At 40.7% G+C, this 23,220-nt stretch overlaps 2 protein-coding genes across 3 annotated transcripts in view; one reads left to right on the forward strand and one right to left on the reverse strand.

Moving 5' to 3' along the window:
• RALGPS1 (Ral GEF with PH domain and SH3 binding motif 1) overlaps positions 1-23,220 on the forward strand; it is a 1,336,836-nt gene that overhangs the window by 617,885 nt on the left and 695,731 nt on the right. The gene's annotated exons all lie outside the window — the stretch shown is intronic.
• Positions 1,816-23,220, reverse strand: part of ANGPTL2 (angiopoietin like 2) — a 111,161-nt gene continuing 89,756 nt past the window's right edge. The window contains exons 3-5 of the mRNA XM_069241777.1: positions 12,220-12,413; positions 10,077-10,347; positions 1,816-5,852 (exon numbers count right to left, since the gene is read on the reverse strand). Coding sequence (XP_069097878.1) covers positions 5,653-5,852; positions 10,077-10,347; positions 12,220-12,413 — 665 coding nt within the window. The 3' untranslated portion in view covers positions 1,816-5,652. The remainder of the gene's footprint in view (positions 5,853-10,076; positions 10,348-12,219; positions 12,414-23,220) is intronic.

A 23,220-nucleotide genomic window follows, 5' to 3' on the forward strand; every position in this document is an offset into this window, starting at 1 on the left:
TAAAATTACAATTATAGTTCATATTGTAAAATGAATTGTAAAAATTGAAAATGTTGGTGTTGCTTTTATATATATATATATATATATATATATATATATATATATATATATGTATGTGTGTGTGGGTACGTGCATATATACACATACACACATATTTCCAAAGAAACAAAAAAGGTCTGAGTTTGCTCCTTTTCAGTTCAGAATTGGCCCCAGGGATGTGTTCCTTGGGGCCTATTGAGGCTCAAGGAGGAGTGCTGCAAACTTCCTCCCCTTTTTTGGGAATTTGGTCCTGGGGATGGCCTTGTTGAGAAGAGCTGTGCACCCATCTCCCCTTTAATGTTTAATCCGCCCCAGAGTATGGCTTCCATGAGCCTATTGAGGATTGGGGAGTGGGGCCATATGCCCTCTCCCCTTACTATTTTTGTTGCCCCCTTGGTTGTGTTAGAGGGTTGGGGAGAGGGGCCATGCACCCTACTATAATGTTTTGCGCCACCCCACAGACCCTGGCCCCCAGGGCTGCAGGGGGATTTATTTGTACTAGTGCTGACTTTTCTTTGTTTTAATTTTACAGCAGACTCTTGGATCCTTCAAGAATTCACTGCAAAGTCTAAAAAAAACCTTTTTGGGCCTCAGGACTAGGGGGTCAGGTTATCCTTTCCCTCTTATGTCTTTTTTGAACATTTTTTGTAGGCGTTAGGACTGAGTCCTGAGTCCTACGCTGGCTGCCGCAACCTCCTTGTTGATATAGTGGCAGCCAGTCCGATCAAACATGAGATCTGTGGGGTCCACTGAGCCTGTGTGGCTTGATAGATACAATTATGTTTAGCCTTAATTACTCAAAGGTCTAGCTTTCTGCCAAATATGGTGTAAATTCACTCAGCTGTCTCTGCAGTAGTTATGTATAAAGTTCCTATGGAAAACCTAATGGTGAAAACACATTTTTTGACTATTTTTCTGAGCCTCCACTTTTCCATGCAAAATCTAGTAAAAAAAGAGCACTTTTTTGGGAAAGTTTTGTGAAGATTCATCCTATAGCACCAAAGTTATTAGCAACACAAAAAAGACACTTCTGATAGATACACAATCCCAACTATAACTTACCAGTGTCCACTGCCATGTAATTATAATGAGTCAAAAGTAATACTTAACTCTTTGTCTCCAAAGAGAAGGACTAGAAATGTAAAAGCACGTTTTGTAAAAGTACTCCAAGTTTGACGTGATGTAATACCCCTCCTAACGTAAATACAGTGATCCTGTGGAGATCCCCCTGAAAGTCCACCATGGAAACATACTTTCATAAATGGGAGAGTTTCCAAAGGCGTGCCTCAGTGTTTGGGTAGACTGAGATGTACTCCCAACCCCCAATCAAACTGAAAGCAACCAGACCTTTAATTTCAAGTTGCTTCAGTTTTACATTCCATTCAGTGCACCGGGTGCCCTGAACAGCATAAAAAATAATCCCTCCCACCTGCAAAGGAAGCTCTTTTCCTGCAGTTTGAGTTGGGCGGGTTCAAAACTGTATACCACTGTTGCATGCACCACAGGGTTTCCCAGCCTTGGATGTTTGGCCCACCTTCATTCAAGTGTCAGAAGTATGTATTGGGCACCAATGACCCACCCTGGTTTCAGAAATGAAACTAGCTTCAATTAAACTTCACAACATTTACTTGTGCATTTTTTTGGACATTTTTTTTGTATTTACAGTAATGTCTTGACCTTCGGTTCACTGTGACTAATCCCTGGATTATGAACTAATACTAGTAGAGTTTTATATTACCTTGAAGATATGAAAATAGTACAGAACCAAATCAATGATTGCTATACACTTTAAATCATCCTTTATTGAGAAAATAATAGAGTTGAGCCTTTGTAAAAATCCTCAGTACATATAAAGTGCAACATGCACACAGCAAAATAATACAAAATGGGAACATGCCTAATAAAACAAACTTTATTACAGCGATCATACCTCAGGCAATACCAGGTTATAAATCTTGTTTGTAGGATGGTTTCAATGTCCAAATCCCTTCATTAATTGAATGAGCCATACAAGTGTTTTGGAAAGTATTCCAGTTCTCATCAATGTAATAATCCTATGGAGATAATCAGACTCACGTTTTTTTTCAACAACCACATTCAAGAAGATCACAAACCATTTCATTTAACAGAGGATATCATTTAATGTGGCAGTATCTTCTTCAGCTCATATTTTGTGCTATGAAACTCTAAACTGTTTGGGCACACAGCTAGGTATTTGGTTCTCTGAAAATATGAAAGACTTTAACAAGAAAACGTTCACAAGTCGGTGCTTAGACAAAATCATTGGGTAGCTGTGGTCACCAGTCTGTTTAGCTAATGAATTAGTTTAGGAAATCTGTTTTTCAAAATCAAATCATGATTCTTCACAACAGAATTAGATACAGATAGATCTATGTTATGTTTCCTAATATAAGTACAAGTTTTCATATGATCATATTTTGAAGCTAAAAACAACATGTCAGACTGGCACTGCCATTACAAAATCATTACATGGAAATTTGTATTGAAATATGATAGTAACATCATAATTAAGATTACAAAGATGTAGATATTCATTTTATTAGTTTTGATTTTTTTTTTATTGCATTGAAGATATCCTTTCCAGCAACAATGTTTACTGTGAAGGCATTCTTCATATTTGATGCAAAGTGTCTTTCACACAAGTCGGTCAATTTTTTAACAAATTTAAACTAGGTTTGTGCTTGCTAATGAGATGGATTGCTGCCAGCACTTAAGAACCACTAGATAAACAGACAAGAATCCCTTTTCAGATACATCTAGATAATCGATTACCCTTTAGTTTAGTGTTTAAAAGACCTGCAGGAAATCTACAGTACATAAGTTACAATGATGTAATAAGCGTTATTACCAACTTGAACTATTACACAAATGATCTGATAACATACACAGACAAATCTGTACATATAACACATGCTACATCAGACATTATCAGTTTAATGCACTTCATACACTTGCAATGTCATCATGAGGTAATAAAGTAAGTATATGGAAACATACTGATAAACATAGAAAATAAAAAACTCATATACTTAGGTGGGACTGCCCACATTCTTTTGCATTTGTTCGACTAAAGATTTTCACTCCATCCTTTTTCTGCAACATCCCACAGTACAAGAAAGCAAAACATTAAAATGTATGGGTAAAAGAAAAGGTTCCTTTCAAACATTTCGCCAGATCACAACATTTCTGTCCACTAACTGGTGTGGTAAAAAATAACTCACGAGTGATCCTTTTGGTGGTCTGTCACATAATAATCCAGACTTAGGTACTCCAAATTAGATTTGCCTTTAAAATGGAGTAAAGAGCTAAACATTTTAAAAACAGCATGTCAAATAATGTAGTTCTGGATAAAATAATATCACTTTTTCTTTGAGTTGTTCTGTTGAAAGATAGTACACACCACAGTAGGACCCTCGCAGAAATGTGTTTATTAAACAGAAAGTGTTGAAAAAAGGTTAGCATACTTGTAACCTTACTAGTGTAACAATAATAAGAAAATCTTAATTTATAATCAGCCGGTACAAATAAGAATCAACTTATATATACACTGAGACACAGAACAAACTATTGTAGTTTGTGTAATGAGGATCATGCTGCTGCTCTGTCTCCCAACATTTGGTAGTTTTAGTCTCAATTAGAGTTAGACGTGTTTTATTACAAGCATCTTATGTTTGATTTCAAGTACTGTAAAATGTTGCATGTTAATTGTTTTTGTTTAGATTTTTTTTTTAAATGGCATACCTCATGTATTTTCTAAGTAAATTAAATACTTTAAACATTGATACCCATCATTTGCCTGCAAAATAGGGTATCCTTTTTAATTCTTTTATCAAATGTCATTTTTGATGGATGGCACCTCAGCAGGTAATGACTAACCTGTGCAAAACAAATAAAGATCTATGAATGGTAAGCTCCAATTCTTTAACATGTTCACTGTATTTCCACTAAAACAACAAGTTTCCTTTGTCCAGTGGAGTGCAGGTAATATGTGGCCAGCTGCAGTATGGACACAATTGAAGAGCAAGGGAGTTAGGCATTTAAATTGCCTTAGTCTTTCTCTGGTAATTCCCAGTCCTAGAGCTGTCACTGGAATTGCTTTAGTACTCCTGTCCCAGCCTTAGCTCAGAATAGATGTGCACATCCAGGTAGGAATGGAAACTTTGTATGTGCTGCACTCACCACCGGGGAACCTTTTACAGCGGTAGAGATGACGTAGATACATTTATGCATTTGAGATGCACATACAGGGTGACGATAACTATTTACACATTTCTTATTGCTTCCATTTAGAAGTCTGTTGCTTTCTCTTGATCATCACTTAGGCATTTCACACTCAACTTTTCCGCTGGAGAAAGTGTGTTTTCTATATGTTATAAATTCTATTTTTGTTATGCAAGTTTTTCCAATTCTCATGAGTGTCAACTAATACCTCCACCTGTAGTGAATTTGTGAATTCTGATGGGCAGTTGCAGCACTAAATGCCTTTTTGAGGGAAAGCTGTTCTAAAATATTTTGTTAGAAAACATAGTTGATAGCTCACCTAAAGTCCAAGAGTGCCATACCATGCAGTACAGTGCCAGATGATGTACAGAAACGCCCACATTCATCATATTAAAAGCAGTTGTTTTCAATTTCAATATGTTCTCCCAGGGAATAGCTGATACTTTCAAAGAATAGGTGTGGACACTTATGAACACGCTGCGTTGCCCTGATCACCTTTGCGTAAGTTAGCCCTGCACCTAATACAAAAACTGTGCACAAAAATAGAGGAGTATGTGCTTTTCTTCTCTGAAACCACTAACTGCTATCAAAGTTTGTACAGCATTACAATACAGTTACAGTACATCAGAAAATGCAATGAAAAATAGTGACTGGTTTCTTGAGTAATTGTGGTAATTGTCTGAACGTATGCACCGGAAGTAGAAGTATTTAAGTAGATACAAAACCGTTTTGTTATGCTATCTCATTATCCAGGACATTTTATACTGCCCAAATCATGTTTTGGGGAGTATTATCAAAATCTACTTGACTTCTAAAGCCAGGTGCTTTTTGATGTTCTAACACTTAGTAGGTACATTTTTAACATCTAGTTTTAGGTACTGTGTTCTCCTTAAGTAATTTAACACAATTAACATATATCATATTTACTGCTATTTCTACATGGCATCATTGGATTTTACTTCCTGTGTCAATGGTCTACCTCACATAGCACTGTATTCAGTTTGAAGCAATCAAGAGTATAACAAGTAAACTAAATGTATTATGTGTGTATGTTTTTATTTACTTTTGCAGTGCTATTTGTAGCATGATTTATACAAACTTCACCAGTTTAATTGTTGACATAAGAAATACTGTAGTCACGTTTTTAGTACAAAAATAACAGATTCCTCAAATCTTTATGGAAAGGTATGTATTTTGTTTCGTGCAGGAATGGTTTGTAAAATATAAAGAACAAGTCTTCAGTTATTAAAAATTATTGTACAACATATTACATTCTTTGCTGTTGTAGAAACACGGTTCCATGGTAGTCTTCAGGCTGTTGGAAAAATGTGTTTTTCTGGGCTTTCTTAAGTTAGAAGACGGGGTGAATGTTCAGTGGAAAGTGTTTGGATTCGGTCGTATCATCATCACCACTTTCTTCAAGGAATAGGAACCACCACGGAACTCAGCCCAGTACACTCCATCCTGATATCTGCTGCGATAGTGTCCTCCACGGTACCAGACACCATTTAGGTTTGAATGAGCACAAGCGTTGTACCACCATCCTCCTTTCTGGTAGTGAGCGCAGTTACCTAGGAGCGAACAGAGAGTGTTTGGTCACTTGCCATGACAGTATGTCCTATCCTATCCTGAACAAAGACAATGGAAAAATATCACATACAGATTGCCGCAATCCGAGAGTGCTCATCTGTTTATTAAAGTTGCGTTGCAAAGTCTATACCATCATACAGAAAATGTCTATGCGTTTCGGCTAACACTTTCTACTGGACATTTCCACCCCACAATGCCATCTCTACAAATACACATACTAGTCCCTCATCAGTGTTAATTGCTAAGTAGTACCTATGAAATTCGTGGGCATCTTGTAACGTTCCAGTTGTTAAAATTTGAATAACAAATACTCTCCCCGATAGTTCTCAGTTCGTTTAAGAGGAAAAATATCTTCACTGGATTTTTTTTTTTTTAAACAAGGCAGCCTACCTCGCTTGTTTTTTAATAAGCCCCTGGGTAGGCCTGGTCCCGTGGCCATAGCTTGTTTTAAATGGGGGGGACTTCTGGCCCCCTCCTCAGGCGCGGAGACCATCACTTCCCTGGGGCTGTTACTGTAAAAGTGGATGGGCCGCATGCCCCTCCCCGCAGCCCTGGGGACCACAACCTCCTCGGGCTATTCATTAACTTTGGTGGGTTTACTTAACCCCAGTTACGCCGCACCCTGAGGGATGGGGTTCTGGGGGCCAAGAGTGGCCCGGAGAGGGAGGCCATACAGCCCCCTTTCTCCCCCCCAAAATTAAATAATTATACAGGGCCCCAGGGGATGGGTTGCCTGGAACCGAGATCGGCATGGGGAGGTGGGCCCGTGCGGGGTTGGGTTGGCCGTAGGGACTGGCTGTTGTCAGCACAGTATTGGGTGGTTATGGGGGTTGGCTGCAGGGCCTGGCCTCAGGCCAGGCTCTGTGACCAACTGCTGTGTGCAGTGGTGGTTGGAACAACGTATAGTAATGAAAATGATTTTACGTTTAAAAAAGTAGAAATTCACTGGAAAAAAAAAAGGTGACAGAGACGTTATAGTTGGGAAATAGAATTTTTTAAAACATAGACATTCACTCAAAAAAACAAAGGTTAAAGGGATCTTATAGTTAGGTTCTGAATTTACTTGTCATGCTCAGCTTTTTCTTCAAAAATTTGCATGCTAATGGTTTATAGTTTTAAGGACGTTGTAGAAGTTGTCATGATTGCTGTAATATCTGTTGTGATTAGCAATGAGTGGCAAGGGCGCAAGTTATAGTTACCTTAGAGCGCAAGATATAGTTACCAAAAATACACTAACTATAACTGCTGAATTTCCATGGTTTTGTATGTAAGTCAATTCAGAACTTAACTATAATGTCCCCGTAACCTTTGGTTCTTCGGTGAATTTCTGTGTTTTTGGTTTTTTTATTCTGTTTCCTAACTATAACATTTCTGTAACCTTTTTTTATATATATATATATATATATATATATATATATATATATATATATATGAAAATATATATATATATATATATATATATATAGGCAATTGCACCTGCCCATTGCATTTAGATAAAAAATGATTTTGCCTGCAGGTCTTTCTTCTTCTTCCTGAACTCTTTGTGCATCTGCACTGTCCCTTTATGACCTATAAAGCATGTGGGTCCTAAATTAAAAAGAGTTTATATTAGGCATGTTCATCTTAAAGTGCATACTTGACCTTATCTTTTCTGCTCTATATCACCTGCAGTCAGGGACACTGAAATTATGCAATAGGGAAAGACCAAATTATGTAGCAGGGTTGACTAAATTGTGCAGTAGTAAAGGCCAAAATATGTGGTGTAAACTAGCAAATTTGGTGACATAATTACATCTTTATGTTTTCTGGGCAAACGTTCCACCTCATTAGTAGCAATTTAACACTCAAATACAGTGATTGGCAATTGAAAGGTGACCAGTCAACTTTTGTGAAGGGCCTTCCACTGCCTTGCAAAATGTTTAAACATATTTTAGTAACTTTTGACCCATTTGGGCTAGAACTATTTTTTGGTAAAATCTGCTGTTGACGGATTATGTGGCAAATGAGGCAAATCCATAATTAAGTGGGAAACACCACAACAATAGAATTAAATAATTCAAGTGGCTCTAGCTATAATTTATAATTTATTTATTTGCTTTTGTTGTCTGAAACCTAAATTACAGTTATGCCTTACAACACACAACATTGCTTTAAGAATGCCACGTGATTGGTTGTTTTATCTGAAACATATTCAAAGTCTCCTATCTCATGGAATGTTACTTTAATTGATAATTGTGTTCCACAACCAGCACAGCGTGGGACAAACTGTGTAGTAAAGTTTGTCTGGAAGGTGCATTGTTTTTCTTCCTTATTGATGGTTTCTGACAGGGAATTCAAGAGACAAATTGTGAGGATGGAACAGTGTCTCAGGCATTTGGTAGCCCCATTGTCAGGTGAAACTGTCAGTAAGTGGGATTTAACAAATCATGCATAGCAGTTGTAAATTTGTCTCTAATATAGTTATGCTTTTTCACTAAAGTGGCTGAGTTTGCCACTTTCAGGATTGTTAAAAGGCGTAACAAGATGGAGACAGTAATGAAGACCAAGCAGCAACATATTTTCTTTCAATTAACTAGTCATAAAATACTAGCAAAAGTAGACATATAGGGGGTCATTCTGACCCCGGCCGGCGGCAGAAGCTGCCGGCCTGGCTGGGACTGCCAGAATACCGCTGCGCGGTCAAAAGACCGCCGTGGGTATTCTGGGTTTCCCGCTGGGCTGGCGGGCGACCGCCAGAAGGCCGCCCGCCAGCCCAGCGGGAAACACCCTTCCATGAGGATGCCGGCTCCGAATGGAGCCGGCGGAGTGGAAGGGGTGCGACGGGTGCAGTTGCACCCGTCGCGATTTTCAGTGTCTGCATGGCAGACACTGAAAATCTTTGTGGGGCCCTGTTACGGGGGCCCCTGCAGTGCCCATGCCATTGGCACAGGCACTGCAGGGGCCCCCAGGGGCCCCATGACACCCCATACCGCCATTCTGTTCCTGGCGGCCAAAACTGCCAGGAACAGGATGGCGGTATGGGGGTCGGAATCCCCATGGCGGCGCAGCAAGCTGCGCCGCCATGGAGAATTCCCCAGGGCAGCGGGAAACCGGCGGTACACCGCCGGTTTTCCGTTTCTGATGGGAGCACCGCCAGCCTGTTGGCGGTGCTCCCGCGGTCGTTGGCCCTGGCAGATTTTACCGCCAGGGTCAGAATGACCCCCATAATATTATAAAAGGGGTGTCATTTTTAATCTGCATCCGGTACAGACTTGATAACTCAAACATATCTGGAAAACGTTTAGTTAATGGTTACCATGACTCAGAGAGGAATTTGCAGATACATTTACCCTCCATGACAGATCAGGTTTTCCTACTGCACACAAAGTTGTGCCTCAAGCTAGGATTTGTGAAACATAAGGGGTGAAAAAGAGTGTATCTTATTACAAATGGACATTCTGTCGTCTGGATGCTAAACGCCTGTCCGGTGGAGATCAGTCTTAGGCTAGATATGAATTACACAATAATGACTGAAATAATGAAAATAGTAATTAACTGTTACAAGAGCTTGTGGTGGCCTGCAATTTTCACCAGAACAAAAGGCAAATACTGTCACCTTCAGTTTTTTTATAAATCTCAGGAATTTTGCATCAATCCAACAAAAGTAGATTAGCATTTCTTCATTTAGTCCTCATTCCTCTTTGTTTTAAGAGCAAATCATGGACAAATTTTGTTAACTGCAGCACCAATGCCTCCACAGCATATTCCCCAATTCCCTCTATACGCTCTTACCTTCAACGAAGAGACCACAGCAAGTGCGCCAGCCAGAACATGTTGTATCTTTTATAGCTGTGCATGTTCTTAATAATCAAGCATTTTATGAGCAGTTTTGGGCCACTATATAAGAATCTATTAGTTAGTGTCATTATATCTTAAGTGGGCCAATGACTTGAACAAATATGTAAAGACGACAGCATATTGAGACATTCATTAAGACTTTGCCAAACAGGGAATTCTTTCCTGTCTACTTTCAAAGTATGGGATCTAAGAAACATAATATTACGAAAATAAACTATTTGTGATATTAATTAAAATAGGAGTTTTGTAATCTTAGAAACAACAAATTGTATATTTTTGGTGTATCATGTTCATGTTTTCCATGTATTAGGAATGTTTTGTCCAAATTTACATCTTGATTTTGAATTAATATTATGATACTGGCATACCTGAGTACACGTCATGGTCTCTGTCCAGTGTAGTGAACTGCTTCCCGTTGTGCCAGGTGAAGGAATCACCAGCATTGCCATTGTAGCGACCAACCCTCAGTTTGTAATATTCACTTTCTGGCTCAATTCTGAAGCTCGCATATTCTGCAAAAACCTTTCGGCCCGACCAATCTTCCATAGTGATAAGCAGTTTGTAGTTGCCTTGGTTTGTGAGCCAGTAGATATTTTCTAGACCGAGCCAGTACTCTCCATCAATGTTACCAAAGCCTTGCTGTAGAAATAACAAAATACAATTTAAATGATTAATTCCCACATTTTCATGTTTTGTTTTTTTAGTGAGGAAGGTACTAAGTCATTGGATTTCAGGTTATTGTGGAGGTGATCCAATGGATGCGCAGCCTATTGTAAATAGAACATTCCAGATTACTACTTTCAAAACTAATTTTACTAGCAGGAACAATATCACTTAGTAAGTCAAAACTTTAGGCAGTGGCCTAACAAAGGCCCCCACAGCCCCTGTGGTGCACGGATGTCCTTGAGCTCCAGGGCCCCCCTCAGCACAGCACCTGGCCTGAGTGAGTCTGAAGGGGGCCCTTCCATATTCTTTGCAGGGGGGGGGGCTCCAGTTTTGTTACACCACTGACTTTAGGCCAAATTCTGCAGAAGCCATTTGGAAGAAATTTCCAGTTTAACCAACCGAACCACTTAACTCTTTCAGACTTCTAGACCAAACCGTTCCTATGTATAGAGAATGGAGAATTGCATCAGCTTGCTGTGTCAGCAAATGCTTTAGACTAAAGACTATGCTTCTTTAAGTTGCAAACACTACTATACTTTGCATACCCAGTAGGATTCAGTGGGATTTAACAAAGTGCAAACCAAAATTGGAACATTGATAATGAACATAGCCAAACACATTGCCTTCCGAACGTTGAGTCTGAAGCTTAATCAAGTCTAAATACTTAAAGTAAAACATCATTTTAATGGTTAGATTGTCTAACTATCACTTGCTCCCTCTTCAGAAGACAGCTGCCGGGTCTTCTTTGCCAAGCACCTTGAAGTTGTCCTTTTGATAAATCTGACACTACACCAGCGAGTTATAACACCATTTTGCCCACTGATACTTGGTGCACATATTTAACTCGGAGGAGGTATGGTTGTGGTCTAGACGCAAGGCACATAGATTCTATCAGTCTGAACAATTGACTAAATATTGTGATCCTGACAAGACCACCTTCTCTTTATATGTCAGACCGCATATGTCTGATAGTGGTTAAAATCATGTAAAACACACACTTGTTTACACGACTAAGCCCACATTAGTTAGGACATGCCAGAGAAAAATACATAATTGCGTACAGTTTGGATGCATTACTTACAGCAATTATTCAGTAGTAAATTACTAGGTCCAAACACCATAAAACATGTATTATTGCTGTAAATGCTTTAGCTTACACAGAGAATGTGGACATTACTTGTAATATTGTGGCTGGGGAACAGATTGAGCTATGATATTTTTTAATGAAGAGAGTAAATCCTTAGTTTCTTTGATCGATCTAAACTCTTTGAGCTGATAATGTACTGAGTGCTTTTGGCATCAGTCGTGAAATCTCACTTTCCAGGGCTACCAAAGTTGAATCATGGTTTGAAATGTTTGTTACAGCTTCACATGCCATAGCCCTCCCTTGTTGACACTTGATAAACTGATTTTCCATAGACATAAAAAATAACTTCCCTTTACACATAAATTCAAAAAGTTTTGTGAGAGGGTCTATCACCTCAAGTCATATTCTCAATTGAGACTTTTTCATGTAAGTTCTCAAATGTATTTTACAACAGCATTGTTTAGTTGCCTACGTGATCAGCTGATCACATTGTAATATAGGCAATGTACCTACATTGATGCCTCAGACCCAGAAGGATACTTCTGAGCTAGTCCAGAAAATGGATTCTGGAGATGTGCACCATAACTCTTCAGTGCGCAAACAGACTTTTTTGTTAGGAGCGGATCAAATTCCTTCCTCTTTTATGGGTCAGTATGAGACACAGAATACATTTGCATTCCAAGCGTGTTTCCTTACTATCAGTATTTACAGATGAGCAACTGAAGTGAAAACTAGAACATACCCTGAACTCTTCCTACCTTGTAAGTTTCCCAGTTCCTGAAAAAGTTGACTGAGCCATCCAGTCTTCTTTGAATGACCGTCCAGCCACCAGGGTCATGTCTTTGGTCACACCAGACTTGCATGAGTCGGTTTGCGTTGTCGGGTTTTACTAGGTAGATGGTGCTGGTATCATGGCCGTCTTCCAGTGCTTGCAAGCAATCTCTCCAAGGCCCTACAATGGAAGTAATTCCATTTAAGAAGTAGTTTTAGAAGGTAAGCTGTATGCATAGGTGCTTCATTTCTTCCATATATTCATTGCATCTGCTACAAAATAGATACATCTTGCATTCGCATATCAATGCAGCATCTCTCTGTGTCCCCTTTGAATATATTTAATGGGTTTGTTTTCTGTCCAGCTAGCCAGCTGCATCTGATTAGGCAGACAGTAGTTATGTAGAAGCATTGTACAAATGTCTCCCCTCCACCAGGGATAGAAATGCAGGGGTATTGGTCAGAGCAAGCTGCAGACACAGAAGGAATCTGCTTTGTCTACACACCTCACCAGTGCTTGTCTGAAGAAAGGCAAGATTAATTGTCTAAAAAACTGCATTATGACATTTTAGGATCAATGATACAGAATATCACTTTTGTTCTGATGTAACATCTTTACTGATATTATTTTAACATCTAAAAAACTATTAAAAACTAATAGTCACTGGTACTATAAGGGTCAATTGTACTTAAATTCCCATACCATTTTACCTGCATCCATCAATATCGACCTTGCCCAGTACCTAAGAACTGAAAGGCTCCTACATACATGTAAATTACAGATCTAAAAACAAACCTTGGTCAATTCAATCAACTATCCTTGCCACACATTTTGGCGCCTTGAAATCGTCTACATCAGATCTGTCCAGCATCTTTATATGGAACACATTATAGAAGCTTAATGTCAAAATTAACTCTCATTGTAATAATTATCATAAGGTTAAACCTAATGAAATTATGATGTAGGTATTTATCAACAGGCAACAGTCAGATCAGAAACGATAATCAAAACAGACAATGCAGAACTGGGATTTTTAAATAACCAACTTTCTTTAAAAGTAAAGAATTGTTGAAGACCTGTCCCTCAGACATAATGACATGTCTTTCAAGGTTAGGTTTTAAAATGTATAACTTTGGGTAAATGTGCTAGAAGTGCATGTGCACTGTTGCCAGGTGTAAGTCTGGCACTCATCTTCCTTTTGCGTTTATTTGAGCATTGAACTGAGAAATGTAGACATGTTACGGTGACTGAATCAAATCCTTGTCATTTCGTACCAGTCACTTCTATGGTTTTTACTCTTGGGGAGGATATCACCTGGGATATGACTTGAGACATGAACAGCTGTTGGTTAGAAAGAACCCTTCAGTAACATATTTGTGGCATTATTCTTGAAAAAAAGGTAAGATAGACATACATAGACGTACACATTATTTGATATTTGTAAACTACCAAAATGTAAGTTCAGAGGATTTTCACGCCTGCCCCTTTTCGCCTTGTTCGTACTGATGGTTTAAGCCTCCACGAAATGTGCAACAGCTACTTTTTGAGTCCTATTTCTCCTTCTTTTTAAAAATTTGAGAGCGCTAGGCAACTTTCCCGCCATCAGGGCAGACTTACCTCAGCTTTATTTTTACAACTAAAGTTGTCTTAAGTGTATGCTACCTGGCTGGAATTACAGATGGAAATTTAGAAAGTTTGATACACAAGCCACACTTTCAAAATATAAGAAGTAACATCACCAATCAAATGTATTCCGAGAAGCCACAGAAATTTGCTAGGGTACGCAATTCACTAAAATGATGTATGTCTTGGGTTTCGGTGAGGAGTTGTGTGGGAAGCTTAAATAGCAGGTTCAACAATGCTACAAACCACAGGTCAGTTAGGTTTGCCCTAACAAGTAGTCCTCTGACATTAGTGGTTGTCTCTACATTTTTCCGCATGGACCCTCCGGTAGGCCGCTTTCAGGCAGAGATTGGGAATCGTACATTTCTAACAAATTATAGGCATTTAGACAAAGAATTATTAATGTTTTTTCTAACAGTTGTATAGTTTTCTGCTTAATATTGACTTTAGCACATTCACAAAGTTATTTTCTTAACACAACCTTTAATCTAGTTTTTTTTTTTTTTCATGCAGATACATACATATTAGTATAAAATAAGTAATAATGTTCTCTTTTTATATTACATCATATACAGCGTAATTTTGGATGTTGATCATTGCGTCTCAGTGCGGTCACAAATTGCAAATGTAACTTTAATCCCATCACCCACCCACTGACAGATGCCTGTCATTTACTTAATAGGTATGTGGTAGTGTTGGTACTTCTTCATTGTAAGGGCTCTAAAGGAGTACAGATGAAGTGGAAAGGTTACAACATTTGCACCTGGTCGTGAACTAACTTATGACTGTGGGTCAGGTATTCTACTTACACAGACTTTTCATTTCAGTGATACAGGAAAGATTTTTATAAACAACCTATACATAATAAAAAATAGCACAAAACATGGTTGTAAAATTAAAAACAGATTGCTGAGTAGCATCTTGTTTGGTTTATCACAGAGCACTATCCAGAGAAAAGGCAAAAGCACTTGAGATCAAAAGAATAAAAGATGTCTCCACACTGCCCAAAGTGATGCACTGAGACTGACCTTGACAATCAGAAAAGTGTTCACCTACAATGGGAACTCAGCTAGATGAGGAATGAACTGGAGACTAGAAGAAGGTGGATTGGTGATCGTATCTTTTCAATTGAGATTATTTTAAAAACGTTTTGGTCTTTAGTTGGGTTGATGGGGGAACCCTCGAATTGAGTCATCTTGAGAAGATCCTGACCCACCACACATACGGATCCTTCTGTTCCCGGGGAGGAGATTGAGGATTCATTTGCTGTGCCATTAAGTGGCTTCTATCACAAACCAATACTTTGCAAAACAGCTAATAATTAAACATTGTGAATGTTTTAAATAATAATATAACATTTTACTTTGATCTCAAATTTGAGTTTTTTTTAAACATTATGTTGGCTCAGTTTCTTCTACATTTGTTTCCTTAAAAGCTTCTTCTTTCATTTTAGACTTGTTAAGGTGACAAGGTGTGGAAACTACAGACAATTGACGCGGTTTACAACCCTGTTTACTTTCTGTTCATGCTTCTGCATCTCAGGTGTAGATGGTAGAACAAACCCTTGCAACCCCATGTCTATGTCCATCTCTGCTCTTTCAAGGGAAGTGGACTGTACTGCAGCGTGGGGGGATGTCTTTAGGCATCCCTGATGGGAAGAGAGGCATACTTCTAAAATATTACTGGTGAGCAAAGGTCTACTGAGCCCTGTGTCTCATTAATGGACGTCAGTGTCCTCATCTGTGACAGGCTCCTAGGTGTAAATAAGACTACAGTAGATGACAGGAAGGTGTATAACAGCAGTGTGGTGCAATCCATGATCATGAAACCCAGACGCAGCGAGGTTAGAGCTGAACCATTAAGTACGAATAGGAACAGAGTACAAATGGAAGATGGGTCAGAAATGACTCTAAAACTTCCAGCAGAAAAAAGAGGAGGAAGCCATTCAGAGTGGATTGGAAACAATCAACCACAGATCAGCTCTGCAAAACTTGTTCAAACTAGGCCCGCAATCTATAGGGGAATGAGTAAAGCAAGCGATCCAGGCACTCTGAGGAGGAAGGTCGAACGCATCCCACCCCAATCATCCAAAGAAAAAAATTGGAAACTTCTGGTGCAATAGCTAATTGTGCAGCACATTTTTCAGATAAATTGGCTAAAAAACAATATGATTTACATCCAGTGCTAGGAGGAGCTAATAGTATATAACAACACTTCCGGGTCTCCCAGATCCCATGAGTTACTGTCACTCCAAATAAATACCATAAAGTATGTGCATGTGAATACAGTTTGTGCCAGATCCAAAATATTTAGAAACAGCAGACAGACGTGTGCCAAAGACGATATAGTGCCGACCTAATGTAATGTCTTCCAAAGTGTCAATTCCCATGGAAAGACCTACACTGAAGGAAATGACAAATGATTTAACCAGGGGTGGCTCCTCCACATAGCGGAGGGGCATCACCCGCCCTGGCTGAACCAGCATGATAGCTTTCTATTGTTTTATTTTTCATAATTTCTCATCTGCTGGCTCAGTCGGCAGGTGCAGCAAGGGGCGGGGATGGGCCGCGGTGAGGTGCGGAGGAGGGGAGAGTGCATTAAGTGTGCATGTGTGTTTGCCTGGCTGTCTGAGACCGGCCAAACACACATGCACACTTAGGTATCTCCAGTCCACCTGTATACACAGCCGGGCTGGAGAAATAGCACAGACCCCAGGCTTGTGTCTGAGTGGCAGTGACTGCTGCTCAGACCAATCCTGAAGCTGGTGATATGCTATGTTTAGCATGTAAGCAGTGCCAGGATTGCTGGGGAGCCTGTGCTGGTGTCCCAGTGAATGCTGGGACACCACAAGAGGAGCAAGGTGGTAGGAGATGCAGGAGGGAGGCGGCGGCACAAGCGAAGTGTTTTCTTCCTTTTTTTAATTTTAAATGTTGTTTCCCCCGTTGTCATCCCCGCTTGACATATGCAGTGGCTGCCGCTGGATTTAACATCAGTGTCAGGACACAATACACACCTCTGGGCCCAGGCCAATTAAGAATCAAAACTTTTCACCTTCCACTAATAAGATTCTAACTATGCCAGCCTGCAGGGGGCTCCTCTGAAATATACAAGAGATTGCCAGGTGTTGATCGCTGATGCTCAAAAAAGCCTCTTTGCTTCTCATGGGAGGCATCTGATGTGGAGGGTGCTACGGCTGCTGTTTAGGGTGACGGGATTGGTGCAGGTAACTCTGATGTCTGGTTCTTCAAACATTGCAGGTATTCATTAGATTACAGTTAATGCCAGACGTCAGTTTCCACAGTACCCCTACATGAAAAGCACAGATTGCCATGGCATAAGTAACAGATTACCTAGGTCTGTGACACACTCCTGCCGTGTCAGAAGCCACATTGCCTCAGATGGTTAAGCACTATTATCATGCCAGAATCCACATTGCAGAAGTTTGCGCAGCACCACTGTTATGCCAGAAAAAACTAATTGCCCCAGTATGTACAAAACTATTGCTGTGTTAGCATCCACCTTGGCATGGTTAACACCAGAGTCCACATTGTGCAGGTACACACATCACCAGCGTCCTTTCAGCAGCCCCATTGCTTCAGTACAGCACCATGTGAGTAGCAGAAACCATGGGCCAGAAGTACGAAATTTTCTTTTTGCATTTCGTAAATAGCGGCTCCATAAACATGGCTGTGTAGGAAATGCAAAATGATATGTAAGAAATTACCAGTTTCTTAATAGCGCTTCCTACACAGTAGGAATCTCTATTAGGAAATCACAGTTAGGAAATCCTACGCCATTTGTTCCAACGGGCTGATTTAGCATTTCTAAAATAGCGATTTCCTCTTTTGGAAATGCTAAACCAAGGATGGCTATGGGCAAAAGGCCCCCCGTGATGTACCCCAAAAATAGTGGTGCACATGAAGAGCACACATAATGCCCTCGGTTGTGTGCTCTATTGTAATTTAAGAAAAGCACCTTTGGATGACATGAAGTCGATGGTAATTGCATTTCCTAGATGCCTAGCAGGCATTTAGGAAATGTTTTGTACATGTGAATAGGAATCGCAAATAAGTAATCCTTATTTGTGATTTCCTGTTTAAGGAATCGCAAATTGCGATTTTTACAGGTAGAAATCACAATTTGCGACCGCTCACAGGGCTCTGTACATATGAAAAGCCCATTTAGCATTTCTTAGCGGCCCAATATAGCGATTTGTACAGTTAAGAAATGCTAAATGGCTTTGCACATCTGGCCCCAAATGTCTAGGGAGTGCAAAGCTGGGTTTCAATACAAGCAGCGTAGCCCACATGCTACCCAGCCCTGCCCCCATCGTTGATCCCTTGCATTTCTGTACACCCTTCTCGCTGGGACCTCTGGTGCTGGCGCTTGGGCATCGTGCAATCCTAAACTATCCTGGCTGCAAATTAACAGTAGAAAGTACGGATGCCGCAACCTTATAGATGGGAATAAAATAATCACTGTATTTAAATTAGGGAAATCCAGTATTTTCACCCCACAGGGGTGGCAAGTTAAAGCGATGGGTTTCAGTGTCGCCGGGCGCCGACAGATTCCTGCAGAAACTCTAATATTGAAGCTTTTTATAGCGAACCGAAGGCGCCAGTAACAACATTGAGGCAAGTGAGAGGAAGCAGAAGGCACACATGGAGACTCTGTGTAAAGTGCCCTGGTGGCCTGCTTTTAATAGTTTTTACCTTTATTTGCATTGTTTATTTTTTATATGAATCAGGCCTTGCTCCTTCTAGTTTTGTTCCGTTTGTTTTCCTTGCCTTTCAGAAGCCCCGCGAGAGTTGAGCCTCAGAGGCTTAGCCTGCTGAATGTTTGAAGACCTTCTCAGCAGCCTCTTTTCGCTGAAGCAGCAGAGACTGGAAGGCCCCTCCTGCTGTTTATTGTGTTAACATAGGGAAGGCGCAGGGCACCGCGCTTCTAATGCCATGTGTCAGCACATATCACTCCCCGGTGTTTATTTTACTCGGTTTTGTAGACTTGTGGTGGGGAAAAATCATCAATTCATAGCAATATTTCTTTCCATTTTACTGATGAAATGTCCCAATACCCAACCTCAAAATAAACTTTGAACTCTTTGCTTAAAGGATGTTTCTCTTTAAGGTTCAAACGGGCACCGACAGCATTTCATGGCAATGTTGTGAATACAAAAGTTTCTCTCTGGCTAAATGTTTATTGAGAGACCTTTTTCGGATGATAATTGGTGGTGATAGTTGCTGCAGACAGACTGTCCTTCTGATGGAGACATTAAACTGCTTCTACAAAGAAGTTACCTTCGGTGTCTGCTTGGTTTCTTAGTGGGACACCCTTCAGAGTCACTGCTCATTAGAAGGGGGAGATATAAGTGGGTATTATGGTGTCAAGGTCATATGCTAAGAGCATTGAGAAGGAATCACTTCGAGCAGTGGTGGTTGTCTCTCTGATCTGTGACATTCTGCAGGGGGCGTCAGTTCGTTAGGAACAGGGGACATGATGTGTAAAATGGTTTTCAAGCTAGAAAAAGCTACTCAAAACAGCAGGTGTAGGAGGGCTAAAAAGTTATTCTCAGTGTAAATATCCATGCAACTGACAATACCAAGGCTCAATCTCTTGCAGATAGCAAGGGTCTTTGAGGGGAATGAGTGTATCTGCCCCATGCTTGAGATTTGGTAGGACATCTATCAAACGGTGAGCTACAGGCACAAGGTGGAGGTGATATCTTGGGCAGGTGTCACGTTGTTACTTGCACCCCACAACTCTGTGTAAAGGTTGAATCTGTTGTGTTCTCTCTCTCTACACTCAGTGGCACCACAGATGACCACAATACGGAACTGAGGCCTACACACAGGCTCTAGATCTCCTGCCTGACACTGTAGGGCAGTTGTCTACTGCAGGGGGCGGCTCCTCCGCAATGGCGGAGGAGCGTTGCCCCCCTGGCTAAGAGCCAGCAGATGAAAAATAAAACAATAATTCACTTTTGTTTTATTTTTCATATGCTGGCTCACCCAGCAGAGCAGGGAGGGACGGGCTGGGCCACGAGAGGGGGGAGATGGGAGGGGCAGTGAAGTGCACTAAGTGCGCATGTGTGTTTGGCCTGCAATCTTAGGCCAGCCAAACACACATGCACACTTGGGTTTCTCCAACCCAGCTGTGTTGAACAGCTGGGCTGGAGAAACTGCACAGACCTCAGTGCACTGTCTGAACATTAGTCCAAGCTGCTCAGACCAATCCTGACGCTGCTTTCATGCTATGCTTAGCATGAGAGCAGCGCCAGGATTGATGGGGAGTCTGTGCTGGTGTCCCAGTGAATACTGTTCAGAAGAGCAAGGTGGCAGGAGGCGGCGGCAGGAACGGTAAGTGTTTTTTAAAATGTATTATTTGTTTCCCACATCCCCATCGCCCCCCCCGCACCACCCCCCTTGACATTTGCGGTGCCAGACGTTACCTGGTGCTTCCCCTATAGAGTGAACTCTAGTCTGACTCTCTGGCAATTGGGATGAAAATGCCAAGGAGATGCTTTGGGGATTTGGAAATGGGGAGCCCTAGGACATCTTATGTGGATACCCAACAAAAATATCAAGCATCCTACCCTCCTGGGTCCATGCTCCTTCTGTTGGTGAACATGTCTGGGAATGAGTTAACTCAACAGGATTGATTCCGAAAGTTGTCCCGGACACTGTGCAAAGGGTATCCCTGCTCACATGCAAACATTCACGTACAATACACCAGGTTATTCAAGTGGTGTGCTTAACGTGCACTGAAGGATGATGCACTTATTTTCCTTACCCTGCATCTGTGTTAAGTGGACCATACAACCATGATGTGCGCCAAGAGGTTGAAAAATGCACCAAATGTATTCAGTTTCTCATTTCATTCTTAAAAAGATATTACTTTTCTCATCTGTGTCACATTGTTTTGCATTGATTTGGTGAGCTGGGGCTCCTTGCGGAACTATCTATGTACCTAGGCCGAAGAAAGGCCTCTTTAACATAAATTGTGCATTAAGACGTTTATCTGCAAATGTTTGCAAATACTTAAAAAGTTACTACTTTGAGCATTTCACCTATTTTGTAGTGTGTGTGCTTGGCCACTATTCCGAGGCTCACTCAGCAACGGCTCCTCCACTATAGCAGAGGAGCGTCCCCATACCCCACCAAGTCCCCGGGGACAGCAGCAGCTGCAAAACTTTAACAACGAAAGGATAATAAACTGTGTTTATTATCCTTTCGTTGTGAAAGGGGCGGGTCTAGTGGGGATAATGCGGACGAGGGGAGTGCACTGTGCACTCCCCTCAGTGCGCATGTGTGTTTGGCTGGCCAAACACACATGCGCACTGTGCTCTCTCCAGCTCGGCACCGTGTTGCCAGGCTGGAGAGAACAGGCACAGGCTCCCAGTCTGCCTGGGAGCGCCCTGGCTGGATGCTCCAGCCAATCCTACTGCTGTTCTAAGTAGCAACAGCATTGGCCGCAGGGCAGGCTGGGAGTCTGTGCCTTCCTGCAGTGACCAGAAAAAAAGAGCGGCGTGGCAGAGCAGCTACATTTTTTTTAATTTTTTTTAATTTTTTTATTTTATTTAATTTAAAAGCAACACAAAGACAAAACGTGTGGGTTTTTTTAAACCATTTTTGTGTGAAAATTACAAATGACACTGAAGTTTTCAGCTTTGTTTTGTGTATGTGTTTATATAAAACAAAGTTAGTGGGCAGCCGAGACCTGCACATCGAGGCATCAAGGTGTCAAAGCTGGAAAGGGGCGCGATGCAAGATGGCGTACATATGCTTAGGGTGGCCCTTATGTGTTGAATACATACTGATTACTCCTCAGTGTCTATCAACATGGTATTTTAGGGGGCAGCAAAGAAAGTGCATTTAATCGATGTAAAACTTTCTATTAACTCTCAGACCAAGAGCCATAGGACATGTCAAACACAGAGTTGGAGTCCATGGGTGTTGGTATATACAGTCCTCATTTTTTTTTTTTTGTTGTTGCTATAAACGTACAAAATGTATGCTGATGTTCCGAAAAAGAGTACATACAGGAAGGAGAAGTATTTTTAGAAACCCTGATTAAACATGATTTATTGCACTTTTCATGAGTCATTATATAGGTCCTCAGAATCTCTCATGTTTTGGCCCTTTGCATACAGTTTGCTGGACTTCCTGAATTGTTTTTGCGGCCAGCACTATTCCCACAGCAGTGAATAATTTCCACTGAATGTAACAACAAATTAAGACATTCATGTTCGCCGCGAGGAGATGACTACCTCAGCTGCATACAAAGCGAAACGGAGAGTGTGTGGTCTCAAGAAAATGTGTCACTTGCAGCAAAGAAACATAAGCTACTCATTAGTCCAACAAACCTAGTCTGGTCAAACCCAGATCAACTAACCAATCTGGGCTCATCTCCAGAAGGAGAGGGTTCTCCAGAGGTCTGACAGAGGCTGAGCGTCAGCACTAAGGCAGAGTCTAACGAAAACAACAGTCGTGGCAGAAGTGTTTCAGAGTCTAACATGACTGTGGAAGGAAAATATTCTCTCGAGCAGGCAAACAAAGCAAATTTCTTGATTTCTCCTCATGTTATAGCATGGGTAATCTCTTTTAATGGTAGAGTGTGTGTAATATCTTCTTTTGCTAGTGTAAGTACTCTCTTCTGATGTTATAGCATGAGTAATCTCTTCTGATGTTAGAGTGTGGGTAATCTCTTCTGATGTTAGAGTGTGGGTAATCTCTTCTGATGTTATAGCATGAGTAATCTCTTCTGATGTTAGAGTGTGGGTAATCTCTTCTGATGTTATAGCATGAGTAATCTCTTCTGATGTTAGAGTGTGGGTAATCTCTTCTGATGTTAGAGTGTGGGTAATCTCTTCTGATGTTATAGCATGAGTAATCTCTTCTGATGTTAGAGTGTGGGTAATCTCTTCTGATGTTATAGCATGAGTAATCTCTTCTGATGTTAGAGTGTGGGTAATCTCTTTTGATGATAAGAATGTGGGTAATCTCATCTGTCTTTAGAGTGTAAGTAATCCCTTCTGATGTTAGAGTGTGGTTGATCTTAAAATAGAATGTGAGCAATCGCTTCTGATGTTAGAGTGTGGGTAATCTTTTCTGTCTTTAGAATTTAAATAACCTCTTCTGATGTTTGAGTGTGGGTAATCTGATGTTAGAGCATAAGTAATCTCTTCTGATGTTGGATTGTGGGTAATGTCTTCTGATGTTGGAGTGTGAGTAATCTCTTCTGTCTTTAGAACGTAAATAACCTCTTCTGATGTTTGAGTGTGGGTAATCTGATGTTAGAGCATAAGTAATCTCTTTTAATGTTAGAATGTGGGTAATCTCTTCTGCTGCTATAGTGTTGGTAATCT

Source organism: Pleurodeles waltl, chromosome 6, assembly GCF_031143425.1.
Source record: "Pleurodeles waltl isolate 20211129_DDA chromosome 6, aPleWal1.hap1.20221129, whole genome shotgun sequence".
Lineage (NCBI taxonomy): Eukaryota > Metazoa > Chordata > Amphibia > Caudata > Salamandridae > Pleurodeles > Pleurodeles waltl.